This window comes from Sceloporus occidentalis, unplaced genomic scaffold (assembly GCF_023333645.1).
Source record: "Sceloporus occidentalis isolate IW3139 unplaced genomic scaffold, rSceOcc1.0.p SCAF_1, whole genome shotgun sequence".
In the NCBI taxonomy this organism is placed as follows: Eukaryota; Metazoa; Chordata; class Lepidosauria; order Squamata; family Phrynosomatidae; genus Sceloporus; species Sceloporus occidentalis.
Window position 1 is genome coordinate 317,882,356 of NW_028316981.1, and position 26,804 is coordinate 317,909,159.

Genomic DNA, 26,804 nt, shown 5'->3' on the forward strand with positions numbered 1-26,804 from the left:
ACCAGGGTTCAAATCTTGACTTGGCCATGTAAGCCTCCAGGTGACAAGTCACACTCTCTCAACCTCAGAGAATGGCAATGGCAAACCCCTCTGAAGAAACATGCCAAGAAAACCCCACGATAGCGTCACCTTAGAGTTGCCATAAACTGGAAGCAACTTGAGGGCACCCAGCAATAATAAATAGTTTTCTGTGGGTTTTTCGGGCTTTGTGGCCATGTTGTGGAAGAGTTTATTCCTGATGTTTTGCCAGCATCTGTGGCTGGCATCTTCAGACAACAACAATAAAGTTTGCTGCTTTGTTTGATCGATTCTCCTTCTTGGAGATCCTTAAGGAGAGGCTGGATGTCCATCTCTCAGGAGAACTTTGGCTGTGGTTCCCTGAATGAGTGAAGCGGGTTGGAATAGATGATTTCTCAGTCTCTTCCATCTCTATGACTCAATGAGGAAATCAATGGATTCAAATTACAGTGAGCCTTTTATATCCACTGGATTTGGGTTCCAGGACCCCCAAGGCTACCAAAATCCATGGATGCTCAAGTCCCATGATCAACAATGGGTAGTGAAACGACGTCCCCTACAGAAAGTGGCAAAATCAAGGTTTGCTTTTTTGGTATTAACAATACTGACAGATTACCCTTTACAAGATTTCTCAGCTTGACTTGAACTAAATATTTTATCTCTAAATCCCTTCTTTGTGTCCTTCTTTGTTTCCACTTCTTCATATCACAAAATCCTTCTATCCACTTGTCACATCCCCCACCTTTGTTCGTGTTTCTGTGCCTTCAAGTTGTTTCCGACTTTTGGTGGAAACCGCAACCACTGGGTTTTCTTGGCATGATTTGTCCAAAGAAGGTTTGGCATGGCCTTCCCCTGAGGCTGAGAGAGTGTGACATGCCCAAGGCCACCCAGTGGGTTTCATGGCTGAGCCAAGATTCAAACCCTGGTCTCCAGAGTGACAGTCCAGCACTCAAACCACTATGTCACACTGGATCACACATTCCCCATTGCACAAGAGGAAAATAAAACAAACGCATGGGGAGACAGGAAGCAGTTGCACAATGCCGGCCTTCGCTCGGCAGAAAGGGTGGCGCCGCACACAACTGCTGTGTGTGAGTGTAGATTCACACCATGCAAGTGTCCTGTTTGGGTCCCTGGGCCGGCTGACCTCTTTGTAAGAAGGCCTGGATGGAGTAAAATGTGAAGGAAGGCCCATTTGGGGTGTGGGGGGAGATGTATACATGGTGGAACAGGATCCAGGATCTGCTGCTGTGCCTTTGCTGTATACTGAATCCCAGCTGCAAGGAAGAAGATCCCAGCTCAGCCTTAGGAAGAACCGCCTGAGAGTGGTAGGACCCTTCCACAGGATCCCTTGTAAGGGGTGGATTTTTTCCTCCTTTTTGGGGGGAGGGGAATGCTTTTAACTAGATCTTGGATGCCCGTTTGTATGGGTTGCTCTGGTGGGAGAGTCCTGCCCTACCAGCAGAGGGTTGGATTAGATGGATTTGGGGGATCTCTTCTGATTGTATACTTCAGAGCCAGCTCCTTCTGCCTCTTTCTCTGGCTTCTCTTTTCAGCCTTCATGGCAAAGTGGTTTGTGTGTCTGTGTCTTCCGGTGTGTCTGTATCTTCAAGTCACCTGTTGATTTACAGCAATCCCATTAATTTCACAGGGTTTTCTCCCCAGTGTGATAATCTGCTGACACTCAGAGGTGGTTTTGCCAGTTCCTTTCGCTCAAATAGAGCCTCCAGCACCTGGGATTCATTGTTGGCCTCCCATCCAAGGACTATCCAGGGCTGATCCTGCTTAGCTTCCAAGATCAGTTGGGATCTGGGGCCTTTTAGGGTATTTAGGGCCCTTAGCTAAGTATATTTAACTATTTGTGTGTGTGTGTTGCCAGTAGAGGGTTTTCTTAGGCAAGGAATCTCTCTACATACTGTATATATTGTATTCTGTTATCTATATAGGTTCTTATTTTTCCCAGTATAGTATTTTATTTAGATGTATAGTTCTTTCTTCACTCCTGTCGGCTGGTCCTCTGGGGCACTGCTGTGTAACCTCAGAGAAAGGAAGCAGAACAGCTCCTTTCCTCAAAGGTTTCTGCGGGAGGTTTCTGGAAGGGACTCTGAAATGTCCCAGCGTCCCTCCCATCATGTGGGGAGATTGCAGCTGGTTACCATCTGGGGCCATCATTGGCCATGCTCCACAGGGCCATTTGTGGAGCTTTCGTTTTACATGATTGTGGGGTGTTTGTGTGTGTGTGTGTGTGTGTGTGCAAAAAACGATCCTGCCTATTGAAAAGGAACACTCCCTTCACCCCGAGGCAAGCCAGGTGGCCTCCAATTGCCCGACTCTCCTGTTACAGCCACAGGTGATTCCTTCCCCAGATAGAGCCACCAGCATTGTTTTCTTCTCCAGTAACACAGCCCCTTCCCATGTGTGAAATGGGATAATTGTCCAGAGGTCTTGGTTGCTTTTGCCTCCATCTTGCCTTCCTCTGTTGCTTGGTCCCCTCTGGAAGGCCAAACTCCATGCAGCTGTTGCAGGTCAAATGGGAGACAACATCCAGCACAGGGTCACCTCCTGCCAAATCCCAGTCCAGAACAGCATTGCTGGGGAAGGGGACTGAAAAGATCTGTGATGAGCTTGGGCTTGATCTGCTCCCTGCTGTTGCTTCCACTTGTTTTGACCCTTTACCACATGGTTGGTCTTGGATGACCTCCTCTTTCCATTCCTCCAACAAGAGTCTCTGCGGTTAGAGAATTTCTATTGATCTGAAGTCTCCCATCACTGCAAGTGGAGGGTCATCACAGGTCTCTGTCCGGAGGGACCTACGTTCTCTATTTATTTAGATGGGGAGGGGGGATGCAGGAAGGGCAGCAGGTGGACTTGGGCAATAGAAGAAAGGGAGAGCTTGAGAACACTAAAGGGATTTATATTAGTGGACCACAGGCTGAACATGTGACAGCATTGTGATGCAGCAGCTGAAAAAGCAAATATGATACTAGGCTGCATCAGTAAGAGTATAGTGTCTAGACTGAAGGAAGTAATAATCCCACTCTGGTCTGCTTTGGCCAGACCTCACCAGAATACTGTGCCCAGTTCTGGTCAATACAATTCATAAAGGATGATCATGTCCAGAGGAGTTGCAGCAGATTAATATGTGAGTTTATATTCTTTGCATTACTGCTAATGTTGCCGTTTTTAACACTGATTTTGTTCCAGCGCTGTGCCAAAGAGAGCCCCACAGTCAGTCATTCCTGCTCACGTTTTTGGTATGAGATGTGGATGGCTGCACAGGAAAGAGCCTCTCACTTAGCACACCCCTTCCGTTCTTTTCCTTTCTGGATTTCGAGAATCATAGAATCGTAGAGTTGGAAGAGACTACAAGGGCCATCCAGTCCAACCCCCTGCCATGCAGGAAATCCAAATTAAAGCATCCCCGATAGATGGCCATCGAGCCTCTGCTTAAAGACCTCCAAAGAAGGAGACTCCACACTACACTCCGAGGAAGGAGTGTGTTCCACTTTCGGACTGCCCTTACTGTCAGGAAGTTCTTCCTAATGTTAAGGTGGAATCTCTTTTCTTGTAGCTTGTTCCGGGTCCTAGTCTCTGGAGCAGCAGAAAACAATCTTGCTCCCTCCTGAATATGACATCCCTTCAAGTATTTAAACAGGGCTATCATATCACCTCTTAACCTTCTTTTCTCCAGGCTAAACATCCCCAGCTCCCTAAGTCGTTCCTCGTAGGGCATGGTTTCCAGACCTTTCACCATTTTAGTCGCCCTCCTTTGGACACATGGCTCCAGTTTCTCAATGTCCTTTTTGAATTGTGGTGCCCAGAACTGGACACAATATTCCAGGTGGGGCCTGACCAAGGCAGAATGTAATGGCACTATTACTTCCCTTGATCTAGACACTATACTTTTATTGATGCAGCCTAAAATTGCATTGGCCTTTTTAGCTGCTGCATCTCACTGACTCATGTTCAATTTGTGGTCTACTTGGGCTCCCAAATCCCTTTCACATGTAGTTTCATTCAGCCAGGTGCCCCCCATCCTATATCTGTGCATTTTATTTTTCCACCCTAAGTGCAGTACCTTACGTTTCTCCGTGTTGAATTTCATTTTGGCCCAGCTTTCTAGTCTATTCAGGTCATTTTGAATCTTGGTCCTGTCCCCTGGAGTATTAGCTATTCCTCCTAATTTGGTATCATCTGTAAATTTGATAAGTATGCTCCCAATTCTGTCATCCAGGTCATTGATAAAGATGTTGAATAGAACTGGGCCCAAGACAGAGCTCTGTGGGACCCCACTGGTCACTTCTCTCCAGGATGAAGAGCACCCTTTGGGTTTGGCCAGTCTCTGCTCTCTATCCAAGGAATGCCTTTAAAACAGAGGTGGGGAAATACTAGGCATTAGGGAGGGGGGATGCATTTGCCCTGTGGGACCTTGGAAGGATGCACCCCCTGGCCATGTCACACTGCACACCTCACACACGCTCAAAATGCCCCCTACACCACCACATAAAAGGGTAATTTCTGCATGAGATCCTTTTTTACAGCAGGAAAGGGGGCACTTTTTGCACAAATTTTTTTTGAAAGGGTTTGTGTTTTTAAACTGTGGTCCAGAGATCTTAATACCCATTCTCCACCTGTGCTTTAAGACAACCCAAACAAGCCAAGCACATAAAAGCAATTCTGAAGCACTTCAAACAACCTAAAGCAATTTACTTTAGGGCAATTCAAAACAAACAATGCAAACAAAACAGAACCTGCAGTCCAAAGAACTGGAAAAGCCCTAAATGCTCAAATGAACAAAATACCCTTGGCATGAACAGGTAGGGTTGAAAGTGGCACCAAAATGAGGGCAATGCTGGTACAAGGGGTGCTACAGCCAAAAAAGGTGTCCATGTGTCTCCTCTTAAATGGCTGGATGACAATCACAGACAGACCAGAAGATGAGGTGGTGGACTCACATTACAGACATGAAAACCAGGACCTGTATGGCCAAGCAATATCAGAATGAATTCATGATGACAATAGTTTGAGGGAAAAGCTAGGAGAGGCTGCAGCAGTTTGCTTTTGCCTGGATCTCCTGGGAAGGGCACCATTCTTCCCATCCTCTGCTTTCCATGTATTAATTGATTGCAAACTACAGTGAGGGCCCTTGGTATCTGCTGGGACCCTCCATGGATACCAAAATCCATGAATGCCCGGCCCATTAGAAAACGATGCCCCTTATATAAGGAGGGCTGGCTGTATTTTCATATTCTGAACTCAGCTTGCACCTGAATAGTTCTCCGGCCATCGGAAGGAAAATTTAACTGCTGACCTCCACCTTCACCACAGTTATTGTATTCTTTTTAAATTATGTTTTATGTTTTAAATTCTACATTGTTTAATTGTATTTTAAGGGTGGGTGGGTTCAGGGTTCAGACTGTATATTTTAATCTTGTAAGCCGCCCAGATTGCTTTTTGTAGAGAGGCGGGATATAAATAAATGTTGTTATTATTATTATTATTATTATTATTACCTGTTGAAAGTGGGCCAGGGACAAAGGGGGCAAAGAAAGAGGAGGAAAGAGAAACTGGGGACATTTTAAAAGCTGCTGAGAAAGTGGAACAGCAAAGGATTAACTGGAACTTTTTTGGCCCCCCAATTTTTTGTCCTTGCCAAACCTGACATTTGCAGGGTATGTATTTTCTGTTCATTTCAAAGGCAGCTTGACTTGGAGAATAGGCGCTTAAAGGATGGAAGCTGCACTCTGAGATGGATTTATTTTGTGGTTTTTGGTTTTCTTCTGCCTTTTGCTTTGCAAAACACTGGCAGAGGAACTGGTCAGTGACTGTGGCTTGAGGCCTGACTCCTTCTCACCCCTTGCCCTGGACCTGACTCCCTCTTTCTTCCCTGGCCTTTCTGATGGCAGAATGCTGGGCCCCAGGGAACAGGGGTATGCCACCCATTTGTCTCCAGACAGCCCTCCTGGGGCTGCTTTGCCCCCTGCCCTTTTGTGGGAAGGAGGGAGGGAAGGGGGAGAGTGGATGTCGCTTGGTCCATCCTCTTAGAAGTTTAATACACTAGGGATAATTTCGGCATTAAAGAGAGATTAAAGCACATTTAAAGCATCCCACAAATAAAGCGAAAATGGCAAGTAATTGTGTGAATGATTATCACACGCAGTTGCACAAATAAAGTGATATCGGAAATGCATTGTCGCTGAAATCTCAAAAGTAAAAAGATGTGCATTAATGTTTTTGTGGCCACTTTAATGGTGTATTGTGTGCGACGTCGTGTGAAATTGTTTCGTGTATTTACACGATATTCACAGGATAAACTCCCGATCTCCTTTGTATGATAAACTCCTTCCTCCCTTCCCTGTCCTGGGCAGGGTCTCCAGGCAGCCTCCAGGGGGGCTCTGGAAGGCAGCCAGAGCACTTGCACAGGTGAGGGATGGAAGGGAGCAAGGCAGCAGCTGGTGTGTCCATCATCCTGTAATCGTAGCTGCCACCTGAACCGTGTCCGCTGCCTTCTGGGGAAATGGGCTGAAGGGACCTTGTTTGCAGACTCTGCACACCCAGCTGAGTAAACAGACCCTTTATTGATCTCATTCGCTTTTTCTCTGGTCCCCAGGAGCATCACCATAGGTGCCCAGAGCTATAGGAACACCCACGATGCCCCGCTTTGAACTGAAACCTCACAAGAAGCGGTTGAAAGGTGAGTGAGCATGGTACTCCCCTGTGGCACCCACTGGCCGGTCTCTCCTGCATCCGTCCTTGGACTGTGCCACAGACTGACCCACCTGCCAGGGCAGCTGAGGCTGCCAATGCCTTCATCGTGGCATGCATCCACTTCCCTCCTGGGAGAGATCCTGGCTGTGCAGCATCCGCCTGCTTATCTTGTCTGGTTACAGTGTCCGGCTTGGAGGATGTGCCCCAGAGCCCCTCCAGCCAAGAAGGAGGCCTGGACCAAGAAGTGGGGATGATGTATCTTCAAAAGCCCATCATTTTGGGAGGGGGAGGCTGAAAGTTTGGCATCCAGACAGAGTTGTGGTTTAGACTGTCCCTTGTTTCCCCACCACCCCAACCAACAGAAGACCCCAGAGTGGCACCTTCCTGCAAGAAGTAAACAAATAGCAAGCAGGGAAAGGTAACTTTTAAAGTAATGCATTCTCTCTCTCTCTCTCTCTCTCTCTCTCTCTCTCTCTGTATGTGTGTGTGTTCCTCTTAGCTTACTTTCTTTTCCCAGCTCTGGGTCATTGGTACCATTGCTTTGAATCCTGGCATAGCTCATGTCTATACTGCTTCACAGTGAACTAATCCTAAGGCATTTACAAACTGTAAGCCAATTGCCCCCAACAAACTGGGGACTCATTTTACCAACCTACAAAAGGATGGACGGCTGAGTCAATCTGGAGCCCTGTGGGATCAAGCTCACAACATTGTGGCTGCAATTGGGGCAGATGGCTGTTGAGTGTCTCCTTCAGAGAGGAAAACCCCAGCCAGAGGTTCTCAACCTTCCGAATGCCGTGATCCTTTAATACAGTGCCTCATGTTGTGGTGACTCCCAACCATAAAATTATTTTAGTTGCTACTTCATAACTGTAATTTTGCTAATGTTTTCCAATGGTCTTAGAAGACCCCCATGAAAGGGTCATTCAACCCCTAAAGGGGCTGCGACCCACAGGTTGAGAACCGCTGCTCTAGGCCATCACTTCCACTGTGAGGCTGCTTTTACAGTCAGTGCATAATGTCCAACCCAAATCTGCCCTTTGGGAAGGCAAGTCTGGATTTTCGGTCTGAAGGGCGCTCCCTCTCTCCTTTTCTCCGCTTTCTAATTTCTGAATTTTTAATGCTGGTTTTTAGACTCAGAGAGTTATAGTGCAAAAGTGCTGTTTCACGGTTGTACTGCAACTCTAAAAAGAATTTCTTAAAAAGGGAAGATGAGAGGAGGGGGCACGCTGTTCCCATATGTCTTGGAATTAAAACAAAACCTACTTTCCTTAACTGCTTGAAACATTTTGTCTTTCATCCATGGTTTCTTCTCTTTCTTTTTGTCTACTGAAAGTGTCTGTCTGCATTCTTCCTTTATTAGTCCCTGGTTTCTGGTTCTCCATTGATTATGCTTTCTCCAGCAAATCTGTTTCTTGTATTGTTAATATATTCTGTTGAGATATTTTTCAGGTTGTATTTTGGTGTCACAACTGGTTTTGTTTTCTTGAGTTTTATTGTTATTTTTGATATGAGTAATTCGTGATCTGTGCCACAGATCTGTGTCGATGCCTGGTCTAGTCTTGGCTACCAGAGCTTCTTCATCTTTTACTTCCAATTATGTAATCTATTTGGCTTTTGTGTTGTCTCCCTGGCAGTGTCCATGTGTATAGCCTTATTTCTGGTTGTATGAAAAAGGTGTTTGCAATGAACAGGTTGTTGGCCTCACAGAAATCTTTCAGATGCTCACCTGCTTCATTTCTTTTGCTTAATTCGAATCTGCCTACTGTTTTTTTTTTTATTCCTCTTTGCTTTCGATTTTGGCATTCCAGTCATCTATGAATATGATCAGCTTGACATCCTGCATTGTTATGTTGTCAATTTCTTCCTGGACTCCTTAATAGAATCTCTTAATTTCTTCTTCCTCTGCCTCTATGGTTGGTGTATATACTTGGACTATGGGCATATTTATAGGTTTCCCATTGAGATGATTCAGTCTGATTTTGCATCATACGCTTTTGCCGCATCCCTCCTTAGGATGAAGACCACCCTGTTTCTTGGGGTCTTTTCATTTCCTAAGTAGAACACTTTGTGGTTGTCTGAGTCAAAGGCTGCATCCACACTGCAGAAATAATCCAGTTTGAGAACTCTTTAACTGCCGTGGCTCAATGCTATGGAATTCTGGGAATTACAGTTTGTTGCAATTCCCAGAATTCCACAACACTGATCCATAGTAGTTAAAGTAGTGTCAAATCAGATTATTTCTGCAGTATGAATGCAGCCCTTGTGACCCATTCCTATCCATTTAGATATGGGGGGAGCAAAGGGAAGGCATTGGCTCCCCAAATCAGAACATAGCCCTCGCCCCCAACAAAATTATCTTTAAATCCCAACATTTTTAGCATTGCAATCACTTTAAAACTCCAGCTGAGTATTGAGGCATCCTGAGAAAAGGGGCAGTACAAGAAGTCAAAGAAATGTAAACAGAGAAAATAGAAATGTTTTTGGTGAGAACAGTTCTCCATGTCTCAAGGACCCTTTTGCACTGCATGATTCTAGTGTAATGATTCCCCTTTCATTGCCTTGGGAATTGTAGTTCTGTGAAGATTCTTGGGGATGCAACCAGGGCAGTTAAAGTATAATCAGTGTGTGTGATATTTTCGTCCCTCTCTGCAATGGTAGAAATTTGGAGATTGTAGGAGAATTTCCACTGGGGGCACAGAATCCTTATTGGGGGACCATGCCTTCATTTTGTTCCACCTGCACCAGCCAAATGGCTACATCTGTGGCAAAGTAGGTGCATTGACATAAGCTGCCCATTCTTGCAACTGATGTCTCTAAGGTTCATGCATGGCGGAAGCCAACGCTTTTGGGTGGCATGGCTCCTTTCCAGCAGGTGGCCTTTGTCTGATGGTCTCATGGTCTCCCTGCTTCTGCTGTCTTGTCACCCAGGCATCCTTGTTTTTTTGTGGCTGGTCTTCCTGTGTGACAATGGAGGAGGATGTGGGCTGGTGTCTGGCTTGCTCATTTCTGCTTCTGTGCAGGGGATCTTGGATTCTTGGGCAATGCAAGAGGAAGTGGTGTAACCTTGTCAGTTCTAACAATGAGTCAAGGTTGGAGGTGAGAGGAACGTCTTGCTCTGACACCCATTGGAGTGTCTTAATATCCTACTGCCCCTGCAACAGCCCACATCTTCCACCTTCCTAAATTTAGCAGAAGGTTTCAGAGCTGGAGATAGGAGAGCACCTTTCCCATAAGCAGTCTGTGATGTGCATCCCTGTGCAGTTTTATTCCCTCCCTCACTTTCACACATGCAGGGTGACCAGATGTCCCCACCACAAAGGAGGTGGCACCAAGAACTGCAAAATGTAGGCAAAACAGACGCCCTGAGTCCCTATAATGGGAGAAAGGTGGGATGATGAGGATAGTGATCTGTTCCAAGTAGTACAATATTATCCAAAATCCACAAAACAGTGATACTTTTATTGAGCCAACCAAAATGCATATTAAATAACCAAAATGCACTTCTGGAGGAAGATCCCACCTGCATTAATATCCTTACATACCATCTGAACTGAGGGATAACCACCACAATATCTCGACCAAATGCAAGGCTAAGACTGACATTGTGCATCCCCCCTTCCTTTCTCCTATATCATTTTTAACACCTTTGCCTGATGAAGAATATGCCAGTGGAGCTTCAAAAGCTTGCAACATGTATTTTGTGCATTTTGGTTGGTCCCATAAAGGTATCCCTGTTTTGTGGATTTTGGGTTATACAGTACTGTAAGTACTGTACTTTGCTATATGGCCAACACGGCTACCCCTGGGTAGGTTCCAAGTAGTGTCAGTTTTTGTAACTGTGCTACTGAGTTCCTATATATAGCAATTTCATTCAGATACTTTGCACTGTTTGGAATTGTTTGCAGAGTACCAGTCGTCCACCATTGCCACTTTTAATCATCACTATCACCACCACCACCACCATCATCATCATCACCATCACCATCCTGGAGACGCACCCTGCTGGTGTGTGCATGTGTGGAGGGTTTATTAGGCACCCTCTGTAGCAACCCATGTGGAATGTAATAGTGCTGGCACCCAGTTTCTGATGAAGTGAGCCAGGCAGACTGGTAATCTGATGGAAACATTAACAATATTTATTTCTATTATGGGTTCAAAGAGTTAGACATAAATAATTAACAGCAGAAATGAGCAGTGGGAAAATAAAAAAGAAAAACAAATGAAGTCAGCCTCAGATCACTTCTTTGATTAGGTGGCACCGGTGTTGGCAATAAATCCCATCCTCCCTTCCCCCCATGAGTGTCTCTAATCCTCTTCTCCTTCTTTCCCTTCTCTTCCCTTCCTCCTTCCTCCCTTCTCTGCCTGTTTGCTTTCATTCCTTCCTTTCTTCCATTGCTGCCTGCTTGCTTGTCTTTTTCCTTCCTTCCTTCCTTCCTGGACCAGCCTGTTCTCTTCTGCCCCTCCAACTGCCACCAACGGACATTCTCTTCCCTTCCTCTGCCCCTGGCATTCCATAAGCCCTTCTGCTGGTGCTCACTCATTCTGCAGCCTCCTGAGTGGGGTTACCGCATCCATTTCCTTCCTTCTGCCTCTTCTTGCCACCCAGAAAGGGCTGCCAGGGCTGAGCTACCCTCCTCTTGTCATGAGTAGTAGTGCCCAGAGAAGCTCTGGCAAGAGTGCCCTGGGGATGTGAGTGGGGGGCTTGGCATGACAGCCTCAGAGGGTCTGGCAGCTGGCCTTGTCAGGGGGGAAAGGCGAAATGGCAAAGCCAGAGCATACCTGAGCTCAAGTAGGTCGCTTTCTTTTACCCTTTTGGGTGTGGGTTTTTTAAAAATGCCAATTTCTGGAAAGAAAAGGGTGGGTGGAGGGTCTCTCCTGGTGCCCTTGGTGGGGATCCCTCTACCTGGCAGATTCCCTGGTTCGACCTCATCACTGCAAACAGGTGTGAAGGTTGGCAAACAGGTTCGGGGATAAAAAAAATAGTGACCTTTCTTAGCTGTAGACTGGAGATCATAGCATCATAGAATCCTAGAGCTGGAAGAGGCCCTCAAGGGCCATCCAGTGTTGCTCCCTTTGGCCATGCAGGAACCAAAGGACCCCCGACAGATGGCCATCCAGCCTCTGTTTGAAATACCCCTTGGACATCTGCCAGCAAAACCTTGGGGCTGAGGCCGCACCTGGTGCCAGGCATTTCTGTGGCAGAGGAGCCAAGGAAGAAACTAGGGCTGCCAGAGTGAAAACTGGAGAGGGCTCCTCTGCCTTTCAAGGTTGTGCAGAAAAAAGTGTTTGCAGAGGGTTTGTAGAACTTGTGGCTTGGTTGCAGGACAAGCAACACTGCAGCAACAGTGGCTGCATTTTCCACTACTTCTTCTTCTTGTGCACCTAGAAAATAGATCATGGTTGAATCCCCAGCTCGGCTATGAAACCCACTGGATGACCTTGGGCAAGTCACACTCTCTCACCCTCAGGGGAAAGCAAAAGCAAACTCCTTCTGAACAAATCCTGCCAAGAAAACCCCATGATAGGTTTGCCATATGTGTTTATCACACTGGGGCTAATTTCGGCATTAAAGACAGGTTAAGGCACATTTAAAGCATCCCGAAAATGAAGTGAAAATGGCGAGTAATTGTGCGAATGATTGTCACATACAGTTGCACAAATAAAGTGATATTGGAAATGCCTTGTTGCTGAAATCCCAAAAGTAAAAAGATGTGTATTAATGCTTCGTTGTGACTACTTTAATGGCGGGTTTTGTGCGAAGTCGTGTGAAATAATTTCACGTAATTACGTGATTTTTCCGAGATATTCACGGGATAAACTCCTGATCTCCTTCATGTGATAAACTCCTTATAGGGTCACCATAAGTTGGAAATGACTTGAAGGCACACAACAACAATAGCGTTCTGACTTATGTTCACCCAAAGGCAACCCTATTGTGTGATTTTCTTGGGGAGATTTGTTCGGAAGATATTTACTTTTGCTTTCTCTGAAGCTGAGAGAGTATGACTTGCGCAAGGTCACCCACTGGGTTTCCATGGCTGAGTGGAGATTCGAACCCAGGACTCCCAGTGTCCTCGTCTAATACTGAAACCACGTAGGGTTGCCATACCTCCGGACTTCGAAACCGGGAAAAATGTAGGACAAAAGTTTCAAATGTAGGACACACAAAAATGTCTCCTACATTTGAAAATTTTGTCCTACATTTTCCCTCGCCGCTTGGGCTCTGCCCCCCGCCGCGATCGCAGCGAGGCCCGGGGCCCAGGCGGGGAGGGAAAGCCTCCCTGAGTGAAGGATTCCCTCCCCGCCTGGGCCCCGGGCCTCGCCGCAATCGCGGCGGGGAGCGGAGGCCAAGCGGCGAGGCAAAGCCTCCGCCTTAAGGAGGCTTTAACTCGCCGCCTGGGACCCCGGCCTCGCCGCGATTGCGGCGGGGAGAGGAGGCCAAGCGGCGAGGCAAAGCCTCCCTCAGCTTGCCACATCCTGCCCGGGGGCGGGGGCAAACCGGGGCGGGACCGTGCGGACCCGCCCCAAATCGGGAAAGTCCCGCCCCCAGGCGGGATATGGCAAGCCTAAAACCACGACACTACACTGGCTCTCCTCCTCTTCTGCACAGCCATTAAAAGGACAGGAGGCCTTTCCAGTTTTTATTCAGGCAACCCCTTGACAAACATGTTTAGGGGATGCACAGTTTGGGGGAGGACCAGCCAAAAGCTGGGTGCTGTGCTGAGTCGGTTGGAGCATCATTTCCTCCTCCCTCTCCATGGCCCTGGTTTTATCACTATGCCACTGTTCTTTTTGTTGTTGTTGTTGTTGTTGTTTCCAAATTTAGAATTGGAGAACTAGAAAGGCGCTTGTCAACTTCCGCTTGGCCCTGAGTGCGATGGAGCACAGGGCCCTCCTTGGCCATTTCCTGACTCTTTGCTCTGGCCTGGCAGGAAGGCAAACAAAGCAAAAACTCTGCCGCTCATACAGTGACCAGCTTCTTTTCCTGGAAAGCCAGGGACAATCCCTGCGGAAGCTATATTTTCCTGGCCAGTGGAAATTCCCACTTGGCCTTGGCCCAGCATTTTTGCCCTGGCCTTTGCATAAACCCTGTGTGAACAGGGGTCTGGGGGGTCCTATGGGGGTCAGGGACTGCCCTGCAAGGAGACTAGGAGGAATCCCCTCTTGGCTGGGTTTGACCCAGATGGAAGGGACCTCCAAAGGCCATCTAGTTTGTCCCCAGTCTGGCATGAAGGGACAATGACTAAAGCACTCCCAGGAGATGTCCATCCAGCTCCTGTTTAAAGACCTCCAAAGAAGGAAAGCCCATCACCGTTTGAGCGAAACTATTCCTGGGCCAAGAGTTCTTCTTACTTTCAGGAAATTCATCCTAATCTGTGGATCCTAGCGTTGGAGGGCACCTCCAAGGGCATCCTGCAATACACAAATAAAGCATCCTGTTTAAAGATCTCCAAAGAAGGAGAGTCCTTTGAGGCAATCCATAGCTGTTACAGTAAAATATTTCCTAATGCTTAGGTGAATTTCTTTCCCTGTATTCCATATATATAAAGATGGCTGTATCACCTTATGCAGGCTTCCTCCCATCCTGTCTGAGTGAAGACATTTTAAGGAATGAACCGCCAAAAAGATCTCCTCAAGGGCTAGATCATTGCCTCAGGTGCTGCAGAGAATGCTTTGAAAAAATTATTGGACTTTTAAAAAAGGTGACTTCTTGTTGTTGTTTGCCTTCAAGTCATTTCCGACCCTAAGGTGAATCCAACATGGGGATTTCTTGGCAAGATTTGTTCAGAGGAAGTTTGTCTTTGCCATCCTCTGAGGCTGAGAGAGTGTGACTTGCCCAAGGTCACCCTTGGGGTTTATATGGCCATGGTCTCCCAGGTCAAACCGCTACTATACTGGCTCCTACAAAGAAAAGTGGGGGCAAGAAAAAGGGGCAAGTATATAGAACTAGATATTTACTTTGATAAAACCTGTTTAAATATCCAAAAATGCATTTTCCTAAAGCTGTGTGTGTGTGTGCCTTCAACATATGTCACATGGTGTCATAAGTTGACATGTTTCAACTTATGACACCATGTGACATATGCTGGAGGCACACACACAGCTTTAGGAAAATGCATTTTTGGATATATATACAGGTTTTTATAAGATGTATAGACAGCTGACACATGTCAACTTATGGTGATTCTGTGAATTTCATAAGGTTGACCTCTATAAAAAATACTTGTTTGGAGAGTTTCAGGCCATTGAACAATAGATGTCAAGAACAAGCTTTCCAAAGCGGGAGCATACATCTTTTAGTGACAGTAAGAGCACTGAGGTTTCAGTGGTCTTGACCCTCAGTTAGATTCTATATTACAGGGATATAAGGTAACACTTGCATCTGCAAATGCCAAACAGTTTTTCAGTGAAAAAATAATTCATTGCAATAATCCAAACACTGAGCAAACACACATCCAAGGCACAAGGGAGCAGTCTCAGAATTGCATGGATCGCATTGGGTTGAAGCAGGCAATTTGTTCCTTAAAAGGCACACTGGTGCCCAGTGCACCTCAAACATCCATTTTGGCTGGGCCAAGTGCAGTTTTAGGTCCAAAGAGATTCTCAGTATGGAAGTGAAGGCAGTTTTCCACTGGAAAATGTGTTCCTATGTTAGTGTTGCAACAGCCAGGCTGGAAGTACTTTGCCTCAGTGTTCTCAGAACAGGAAAAGGATGCTCAACCTGAGGATAATGGCGCAGAGGACAGAAGAGGGGAAATTCAGCACAGAATAAGTAAGGAGCTAGTACAGGAATATCTGGTTAATCTAAACAAATATAATTCTCCAGGGTCAGATCAACTACATCCAAGAGTATTAAAAGAACTGGCAAATGTAATATTGGAGCCATTGGCAATGATCTTTGAGAACTCCTGGAGAACAGGAGAAGTCCCAGCCGACTGGAGGAGGGCAAATGTTGTCCCCATCTTCAAAAAGGGGAAAAAAGAGGATCCCAACATTAAATATTAAACAGAGTCTGTGAACATTTAGAAGGCAGTTCCATAATCACAAAAAGTCAACAAGGGTTTCAGAGAAAGAAGTCATGCCAGACAAATCTAATCTCTTTCTTTGATAAAATTACCAGCTTGGTAGATGAAGGGAATGCTGTGGATATAGTATATCTTGATTTCAGTAAGGCCTTTGACAGGGTTTCCCATGACATTCTTGCAAACAAGCTTGTAAAATGTGGACTAGACAAAGTAACTGTTACATGGATCTGTAATTGGTTAACTGGCCGAACCCAAAGGGTGCTCAACAATGGCTCCTTTTCATCCTGGAGAGAAGTGACCAGTGGGGTCCCACAGGGCTCTGTCCTGGGCCCAGTGCTATTCAACATCTTTATCAATGACCTGGATGACAGAATTGGGAGCACACTTATCAAATTTGCAGATGACACCAAATTAGGAGGAATAGCTAATACTCCAGAGGACAGGATCAAAATTCAAAATGACCTGAATAGACTAGAAAGCTGGGCCAAAGCTAACAAAATGAAATTCAACACAGAGAAATGTAAGGTACTGCACTTAGGGCAGAAAAATGAAATGCACAGATATAGGATGAAATGCACAGATATAGGATGGGTGACACCTGGCTGAATGAAACTACGTGTGAAAGGGATCTGGGAGTCCAAGTAGACCACAAGTTGAACATGAGTCAACAGTGTGATGCGGCAGCTAAAAAGGCCAATGCAATTTTAGGCTGCATCAATAAAAGTATAGTGTCTAGATCAAGAGAAGTACTGTAATAGTGCCACTACATTCTGCTTTGGTCAGGCCCCACCTAGAATATTGTGTCCAGTTCTGGGCACCACAATTCAGAAAGGACATTGAGAAACTGGAGCCATGTGTCCAAAGGAGAGAGACTAAAATGGTGAAAGGTCTGGAAACCTTGCCCTATGAGGAACGACTTAGGGAGCTGGGGATGTTTAGCCTGGAGAAGAGAAGGTTAAGAGGTGATATGAGAGCCCTGTTTAAATATTTGAAAGGAAGTCATATTGAGGAGGGAGCAAGCTTGTTTTCTGCTGCTTCAGAGAACAGGACCCGGAACAATGGATGCAAGCTACAGGAAAAGAGATTCCACCTCAACATTAGGAGGAACTTCCTGACAGTAAGGGCTGTTCAACAGTGGAACAAACTCCCTCAGAGTGTAGTGGAGTCTCCTTCCTTGGAGGTCTTCAAACGGAGGCTGGATGGCCATCTATCGGGGATGCTTTGATCTGGATTTCCTGCATGGCAGAATGGGGTTGAACTGGATGGCCCTTGTGGTCTCTTCCAACTCTATGATTCTGTGATTCTAGTTGGAAAGCTGTGTGTTTTTGTGTGGATTTTGTCCTTTGTCTCAGGCATCAGCAAAGTGTCTTCTTGTCCCAAGGATTGGCCAGGAAGGGCAGCGTTTGCTTTTCTGCTCCGATCCCAGATTCCCAGCAGTGGCTGTGCCTGGGCTCCCTTTGGCTGTGCGGAAAGGCAAAGAGAAAAGAAAAAGCCTTTCTGAAAGCAATCCAGGCAGAGAAGATGGGAAAGTCCCTCCGACTCAGCTGCCCAAATATTTGAGCATAAGAGAGAGAGTGAGGGAGTGGGTGGATGCATCTGAGAACACCAGATAGGGAAATGGGTTTCTCTCCTTTTGTCCCAAGAAAGGAAGGCCGTATTGCAAGATTGGGGCGAATAAAATACAGTTACTGGCCATACCTGAAGGCAGTGCCAGCTTTCTCTGACCAGGGACAAGAAGGACCTCTTTCTCCAAGGAATGGCAGTGGCAAACTCCCTCTGAAGGAACCTGCCAAGAAAACATCACAATAGGTTTGCCTTAGGATCACCTGAAGTCGGAGATGATTTGAAGGCACACAACTACAACAAAGGCAGATCTGGTGGTTTTCACCGTCTGGTCCAGAAAACATATGTGAGGTTACTGTGTTGGCTGTATAGCAAAATATTATTATATCATTTTATTATATTTATTTGTACCTCACTCCCCCCCCCCCAATAAAATTTGGGACACCAAACAACTTACAGTCTAAAAACAAAGTTCAGTTAAAATCTTACCCAAGTGAGAATTAATTATTCTTCTGCATAATAAGACAAGACCAACAAAGGACTGAGACCACACACCGAATACGATAGTTTATGTAGAAGTTCTTTATTTATAATTGGTTAATGAAGATCTAGGACACAAAAAAATACAGGATGTTCTTTAAAAACATTCTGTTTTCAATGCCTGTCTGAACATGAAGGCCAGGAAGTAGAATGACATCCCAAATCCACAAAACAAGGATACCCTTATTGGGCCAACCAAAATGCACAGTATGTGCAACATCCAACTCTAGGAGTCTATGATGATTCTATGTATAATGCGCATTTTGGTTGTCACCATAAAGGTATCACTGCCTTGCGGATTTTGGATGCTGTTGTACTTTCTGGTCCAGCCAGATTTGCTGAAAGAGGTGGGACTGACAGTTCCCAGCCGTGGGGTTCAAAGCTTCCTCCTGTTTTCTGGGGTCAGGAGATTCATGAGAGGTTTTGCTGTAGAGCCACCCACCCTTGAATGAGAATGCGATGGGAAGCTCTTGTGGTGAAGTCCCACTCTTGCCTTGAAGATGCGCAGGAGCAGCCTTGCCACAAATGGTATGTAGAGAGATCTTGTAGCACCTTTGAGACCCATGGAAAGAAAGAAGTGGCAGCGTGAGGGTTTTTTCCTAATTATATTTTTATTGCTGTATCCATATATATACATTGCAGCATTATGTATTATGTATATGTTTCTCCTTAATATCTATGGTTCCTACAACAAAACAAGGAAAAGATTAATAAACGTTCTGCTTCTCATGTATTGTGAAGTCGAATGCTAAGTCCTTCTTCTTTTTTCTTGTATAGTATATTTTCTTCTTCCATTGGTAACACTTGAATTGTGTGGTTGTTTCTTGCTAATTTCATTCACTTCTGTTTTCTATTTTCTCGATTAACTTCAGTCTTCTTAGAGCTTCTTTAACTTCTCTAAGCCTATTATCCTTGTGCCATCAGTATGATTTTTACTCCATTTCCATCTTTTCTTGCACTATTTAGTAATTGTTTCCCAGTCTTTCTTGGTCTCTTCTTTGGATTTTCAACATATTAAGTTTGTTAGGCGGTCCATTTCCATCATGTCTTGTAACTTAAGAAGCCAGTTGTCTGTTGTGGGTAAAATGTTTGTTTTCCAGTTCTGTGCCAGAAGTAACCTTCCTGCAGTGAATATATAACTGTTTTTCCCCAATGTTGACTTTCCACTTTCTTTGGTAATTTATCAGTCATATTAAACAAATATATCCCTGGGATCATGCTATATTTTATATCCAAAGTATTGCCAGTCTCAGTGTGTATGTGTTTCCAAAATGTCCTTATTTTGGGGCTCTCCCGCCACATGGGATGCTTTGTGCCTTTCGCTGACTGACATTTCCAGCAGGAGTTGGTCATTCCTTTGTATATTTTGGCAATCTTTGCCTGAGTAAAATGCCATTGAAATTGCATCTTCAGATTATTTTCGCACAGATTTTGGCTTTTGGTAAATGTTCATGGTTTTTTCCTGCCTAACCGTCTAAACTAATTTCTTTGCCCAGATCTCTTGCCCAGCGTAGCATGGAGTCTTTGCTTTTGTCTTGTTCTCATTTTCTATTCAATGGCAACTTGTAAAATTTTGATGTTAGTTTCAAATTTTCGTTTAGTAATAGATTATTCAGTTCGTTGTTTTGTATTTTTCAGTTTCAAAGTTTTCTTGGGCAGAGTCTGATTTAAATTTCTCATGGAGTTGGTTGTAAAGGAACCAATGTTTTTGTTATTTCTATCCTCACTTTTTGTTTGGCTGATTTAAGTATGTAGTTATTTTGGCTATATAATTTTTTGGCTCTCCTTGTATCTTAACCATGTAGATAGTTGAGTTCTGTTAAAGAAGGCCTTTCTACCACTTTATTCTGGTCCAACTTGCTAGAATTGCTCTCCAAACATAATGATGTTCAAATTCTCTGTAAAAAATTTCCGTGCCAGAGCTATGCATGCCAACCACAGAGGTTCTTGAATCCCTTGAGATTAAGTAATTTGCTGTTCCAGAGCAAATTATTTCTACAGATGCACCCTCAGAGGGAAAAGGAGTTTATTCAATCCTCTGGTCCTTTCCACACTTAATTTATTCCAGTCATAACTTCTTAACTTCTTCTAGAGTTCCTTCTTCATCCTGGAGAGGACTGGCAGATGGGGTGCCTCTAAATTCTGTCCTTGGCCTGATTTTGTTCTTAGATGGTTTAGAAAGGAGGCTTCTTAAATTTGCAGATGACACCAAATTGAGCAGAGGGTCAGAATCAGAATTCAAAAAGACCTTGAAAGACTGGAGAGCTGGGTCAAAGCTAACAAAATTAATTTCAGCAGGGAGAAATGAAGGATACTCCACTTGGGCAGTAAAAATGAAATGCACAAATATAGGATGAGGGATGCCTGTCTTGACAGAAGGACATGCAGAAGGGATCTAGGAGTCAGTGGACCACCGAGTGAGCGTGAGTCTAAGAGTGATGCAGCATCTAAAAAAGGCCATGCAATCCTAGGCTGCATCAATAAGAGCGTGGTGTCTCAATCTAGGGAAGTCGTGATGCCACTATATTTTGCTTTGGTCAGACCTCAGCTATGATATTGTCTCCATTTCTGGACACTAAAGTTCAAGAAGGATGTGGACAAGTTGGAAAACATCAGTCCTTATAAAGAATGACTTTGGGAGTTAAATAATAATAATAATAATAATAATAATAATAATGATGTTTATTTATATACCTTATTTATATATAAGGTATATACTCATGCATAAGTCTAGAAATTTAGGTTTAAAAATTGACCCAAAAAACCTGAGTCGACTTTTCCACGGGTCAATGTAAGTACTGCATTTTAACACACGCACGTGCACACACACACACACACACACACACACAGAGTGAAAGGCAAGAGTTTAATCTGCCCGAGAAGCCCTGACCCTCTTCTATTCTCTCATCCATCCAGCCTTTAGTATATGCACTAATAGTTATGCCTGCTGAAACTTTGTAAGTTCTTTGTAAGTACAGTACTTTACTTTGTTCTTTACATCCTTCATTATATGTGCCTAAGTTTTACCCTCAACTTATCCACAGGTCATATCAAAATCCATAATTTTGGCCCCAAAACATGTCCTCAGCTTATATATGAGGCCAACTTATAGTCAAGAATATACAGTATATTTATCTTGGAGAAGAGGGAACTGTGGGGGTGATATGACAGCTATCCTTAAATATCTGAACGTTGTGTAGAAGATGGGACTGTCTTGTTTTCTGCTGCTGCAGAATCTTGCACATGAACCAGTGGCTTCAAATTACAAGAGAAGAGATTCCACCAAAACATTAGGAAGACCTTCTTGACAGTAAGAGCTGACTGACAGGGGAATGGATTTCCCTTCTTTGAAGGTCTTTAAACAGAGGTTGCATGATGAGCATCTCTCAGGAGTGCTTTAGTGCTGGATTCCTGCCTGGCAGACGGTTGGACTAGATGACCCTTGGGGTCTTTTTCAATCCTAACTGGCAGCGTCGCCAATTTTCAGGGAATTCCCCAGAATCCAGGGAATTTAATTAATTTCTTTCCGGGGATTTTGACTGAATATTCCAGAGAATTGGGGAATTTGGATTTTGGCATATCACATCGGAGAGCTTGAGGAGCCATGCTGTACCTGGCCAGGTGATGATAGTGTTTTTGCCACTGAGTTGCTCCAATAGTGAAGCATCTTTGTTGTCCCTCTCTGAAGCATAATCCCATTGCAGTCCATGTGCAATTGCTTGACCTTTTCTGCCTTGAGGAGGCATATGCCAGCCTGCGGGTCCTTACAAAGAAAGGCACTCCATATATTTCTGTAGCTTCTGCCCAATTGCCCTGGAAGAGGTGGAGCCTGTGGGTGCCCAGAAGGGGTGGCATCAGTGATGGAGAAACAAATTGGTATCAGGGAGCTGGCGGACCAGTGGGGGGGGGGCTTAATTCTAGGTTTGGTGGCTCTTAAAGCTAGACTCACTGGGCATCACCTCTACCTTGGAAGGAGAAAGGGAGGGAGGGAAGGAAGAGATGCATTAATGCCTTGTGCTGCCCCTTCCTCAGCTTCCTCTCCGCAGGGGCCCTCCTCTGGCTCCTCACTGAGGGAGAAACACCTGCAGACCCCACAGATCCATGCTATTCCATCACCCTGGCTGGTCACTTCAAAATGGGGTAAATTTGTCCCACAGCACCATCCGGATTCTGCCTTCATGAGCAATAAAAGGGTTCAGCATCCATTCTGGGATATTAACAACCCATTTCTGTGGAATTCAGGCGAGGACAAGAATAATAACAATGGCTTTCATTTAGCTCTAAAGTTGGCTTTGGAAGTGTCCTGTGGTCTTAGCCCCCTTTCCACAGGGCCAAGCCCTACAAGTGACAGCAGGAGCCCTGTCTTTGTCTTAGTCATGCGCAAGTTCACCCCACGGAAGCCATTAGCCATTTTCCTCTGGTGCGCAACAGATGCATTCAACTCCAGGTTGCAGGAGCAGAGTTGGGCATGCAGCCCCATTGTGTAGATGGATGTGTATTGCACATCAATGTGCATGTGCATTGTACATGGTGTTTAGGTGCATTTGCTTGCACATGTGATGGCTGTGCATTCATTTGCACAGTTTTGTCATTATATGCAAGGGGTATGTAGCACAATCAATGTGTAACTTAGCATCTGGATATTTTTTTTTGTCCTGCTTAATCACAGTCTAGTTAAACAGGGGTAGGCAACCTTTTTGAGCCGGGGGCCGGGTTGCTGTCCCTCAGACAACTGGGGGGGGGGGCAAAGCCAAAAAATAAATAATTAAATAATTTTTTTAAAAATTAAATATATAAATAAACCAGGACAAATGTAGGACAAAATTTTCAAATGGAAGACACTTTTTTAAAAAAAATGGAGGACACACGAAAAAATTTGCTGATTTTTAAAAAAATGTTAATATAAATGCATGTTTCTGAGGCTTCTATAGACAATTGCCCTCCAAAGGCCCCGGTGGCAATCGGCAGCAGGACCAGGCTGGGGCCGGTCCCAAGGCCTTGCCGGGCCACATCCGGCCCGCAGGCCGCAGGTTGCCTACCCCTGGTCTAGTATCTCGGCTGATGCGTGTGCTACAGCATCAAACAGATACTAGTTGGGGTGTGTGTGTGTGTTTGGTTATTTAGTTAGACGGGTTACAAACCGCCATGAAAGTACGGAGTCAGTCCGTACTAGGGTTAGGAAGGTGCGGTGCTTCTGCACCCCCCTAACCCTAGTATGGACTGAGTCCGTACAAAATGGCGGCTCCCCTTCCACATGGGGGCCGCCATGACGACGGCACGACCACGCCGCCTCTATACGGGGTGGTGCGGACGTGATGTCGTTGGTCCGCGCCAGGGCGCTTAGTGCGCCCTTTGCGCGGACCAGGAAGGAGCTCCGTTTCGGCGCTCCTTCCTGGTTTGCGGCGCCGCTTTGCGTCGCTGGGCGCAGCCTTCAGACGGCTGCGCCCAGCGAAGCAAGGGAGAAAGGGGCCAAGCGGCCCCTTTCTCCTCCTCCCCGCCGCCGCGGGGTGTCCTTGGGGCTTGAAGCCCCAAGGACACCCCTTTCCAGGCTGCGAGGAAGGGGCCTTTTGCCGCTTCCCCGCAGCCTGGAAAGTTGTGGATCGGGGCCTCGGAGGCTGCCGGTGTGGCAGCTGAGGCCCCCATACACTGGGGAAAGGGGCGGGTGCAGGTCTGTAATCCGCCTTAGTTTTTAGTGCAGAAAAGTTACAGAAAGGTCTTTGCTTCCTTGGAGAGAGATGCACCCTCTTAAAAACCAAACACGGATAGCAGTACTTTCACCAAGTTTTCTTAAGTGGTCTGTGAATTGCTGCCAATGTCTATTTCAAACATTCTCTGCCTTGGTTTTCTGCATAAAAGTACATGCAAGGAGGGCGATGATGAAATAACAGATTACGAAATGCAAAATCCATGAACTCAAGCCAGCAACAAAACACCAAAAAGGGCAGCTGTTTTTCACCAGGGACAGAGGCACCCGCTTGGAGAGCTACAGCCCAGAATCATTTCTCATCCATCCTCCTCAGGGCATGTACGGAGCTGTTTGGTCCCAAGTAACTCGCCCACAGTTCCATCCTATGGAATCCTGGGATTTGTAGTTTTACCACTGGGGTAGGCACTGCATGTATGTGTTTATGTGTGTGTGTCCCAACTGTTTTAGTGGCCCTTAGCGCCTTTTGGCTCCCTGGATTGCCCCTTTTCTGTCCCTAGGAATAAAGCGTCATCTTTTAGGTTGCAAGGCATTCCTGTGCTGTTTGACATTTTAAAAATACCAGTAATTGACTTCTGGCCACTTCTGCCTTCCTGTCCCTTCCTTTCCTTCCCGGTTAGCATTTTTGGCAGTCTGTGCATCCTTTAGAGGATCCTGGCACAAGAAATCCTACCCACCCTGCTGCCACTGGACTCAACACAGTTGCTCAGCCCTGTTTTACACCTAATTCCCAGCTGGAGAGCTCTAGTTTGACCCCCTGAACTACAGCAGGAAACCTCTCTGTCTTGAGCAGAGAATCTCTGCTTCCCTAAACTATAAATAGCAATTGCAATAGCAAGTACATTTCTATACCGCTTCATAGTGAACTCAGCACTCTCTAAGTGGTTTACAATATGTAAGCCAATTGTCCTCAACAAGCTGGGTATTCATTTTACCCAGCTATGAAAGGAAGCAAGGCTGAGTGGACTCTGGAGCCCTGCCTGGGATCAAACTCACAATGTTGTGGCTGCAGGACTGGCATTTAACCACTGCGCCTCCAGGGCTCCTACTTCCCATATGATGGAGTGATGGTAGTTAAAACAGCATCAAAGTGCTATGTTTGTGCAGTGCAGGTACCCTGCAGACCAGGCGTGATTGTATAATAACAGTCACACATCCCTTCTGCAGACACCGTCTTGGAAAGTGCTAAGCAACCATCTCCCTGATCTCTCTGGAGGTTCTTCCATGGCCCCAATGGAAGGGATGTCCATGAACAGATGCCACCCTGTCCATCTGGACCAGAATGGCACCAAGCTTCCTGGCATCTCATCAGTGACCAGAGAGAAGGGCAAAGCTGGTGGCTGGGCCATCCCTGGGCTCCTTGGGGGCAAGGGGGCCAGAGAGGCAGGGCTGGCCTGGAGCCGAAAGTCAACCCCAGCATCTGAGCTTTGAACCCACATCAGCCCCCCCTCAAAAAAAACCTGGTGGTGTCATGAAGCAGAAGGGCCTGGGTGTTGTTTCCCAGAACCAGGGCTCAGTTAGAGGTGGCTCCGACATGCAAGGCTATGGTTGCGCCTCCTTGGATCCTCAGCTCAGAAAGAGAAATAGAAATTGCAATGCCTTGGGGAAAATAGGTGTCTGTATTCTTCTTTCTTTAACTTGTTTTTTTTTAATTGAATGAGATGGAAGTGTATACAGTATTTATTTATTAATGATCAACATATCAGACATACAGATAAAAAAGAAAATTAAATTAACTTCAGATTATAAAAAAGTAGATATTATTAACTGGGAGTCATAATCAAAATCAGAAATGTAAAACTAAAATTTAAAATTAATCATTACAAAGTTTTACAATATCATTTTATGCCGACAAACCATTGCTGCTGCACAAAAGCCGGCTCTTCTAATTGTTACCTATGGACACTGGTCTGCCAGCAAATGAGATACAGAAAACTCATCAGTTCTTCCAGGAATACCTCTAAGAATTGGATGAATAAAAATATGACAATAACCATTGTTGAAAGGACACTATAACAATACATGCCCTACTGTGCCATCTGTGCCATCTCATCTCCACAGGGGCATAAATGTGCATCATAAGGAATATTATTATATCTTTCTTCTAATACAGTTGAGGACAGCACATTAAATTTTGCTAGGGTGAATGTTTTCCTATATTTTGGAAGGGTTAAAATATTCAAATGGTTAGCTAACAAAAAAGCATGCCCACTATCTCTAAAATTGGTGCATACGGTGACTGCCATTACATATTGTTGCAACTCATTGTCTATAATGCACTAATTAATTTCCTGTTTTGCTTTTATATAACCCATTGCCAATATAGTGGTTGGTGAGAAACCCAATTTAGTTAGTTTCTAAAACTGAATGAAATGCTATCAGCAACTTGGGTTGCTACTTACTGTACTGTATATGCATCTGCCTTCAAGTCACCTTTTGGTTTATGACAACTCCATGAGCTTCACTGGGTGGCAATGAATTCTTAAAGGTGATTTTGCCAGTTCTTTCCTCTGCGGCCTAGCCTACAGTACTATTTGTTGGTGGTCTCCCATGCAAGGACTAATCAGGGCTGACCCTGCTTAACTCCCAAGATCAGACAGGATCTGATGCCTTTACAGCATTTAGTTGTGTATGAGTGTATCTGCCTTCAAGTTGCCTTGCTGACTTACGGCAACCCCATGCATTTTATAGGGTTTTCTGAAGCAACGATTCTTCATAGGTGGTTTTCTCAGTTCCTTCCTCTGAAATAGATCCTCTGGCACCTGGTATTTATGGGAAGTCCCCATCCAAGGACTAAATGAGGCTGACCCTGCTTAGCTTCCAAGTTCAGGCAGGATTTAGTGCCTTTAGGGTATTGAGGCTTACTATATCTGACATAATGACACCACCATGAACTGCTATCTCTAGGAGCCCTCCCTTGGTCTCAGGTGTTGGCTGCAAAGTCTCAGAGACTTGGAAGGTACTGGTCTGGCAATCCTGCCAGCATCCCAGTCTACTACTTCTTCCTCAAAGTAACTCTGTGAAGAAAGCAGTGACTCTGGGCATGCCAAGACCATCTTAGCCCTAGGGCTGTGGGTCTGGAGTTGAATAGCATGCATCTAGATAGGAGGGGGGCACCTTGGGACTGACATGACTCCTCCAGCTTGTGCTAGGAATAAAGTGTTAATGCTGCTGTTGTTTGTTGTTGTTAGCTGCTCTGAGTGGACCTCAACTCATGGCAACCCGGTGGATGAGATGTCTCC

General features: G+C 45.4%; 1 protein-coding gene across 4 annotated transcripts in view; it reads left to right on the top strand.

Annotated features, from left to right (window-relative positions):
• Window positions 1–1,072: 1,072 nt before the first annotated feature.
• Window positions 1,073–26,804, top strand: part of LOC149324280 (phospholipid-transporting ATPase ID-like) — a 100,354-nt gene continuing 74,622 nt past the window's right edge. Inside the window, exons 1-2 of one of the 4 annotated variants that reach the window (XM_089498349.1) lie at window positions 1,073–1,371; window positions 6,629–6,712. In XM_089498349.1, the coding sequence (XP_089354475.1) occupies window positions 6,670–6,712 (43 nt within the window). In that variant the 5' untranslated portion in view covers window positions 1,073–1,371; window positions 6,629–6,669. Of the gene's footprint in view, window positions 1,372–6,628; window positions 6,713–11,247; window positions 11,519–26,804 lie in introns of those variants that run through there. The other 3 variants (XR_016277975.1, XM_089498357.1, XM_089498339.1) reach the window with 3 other exon arrangements.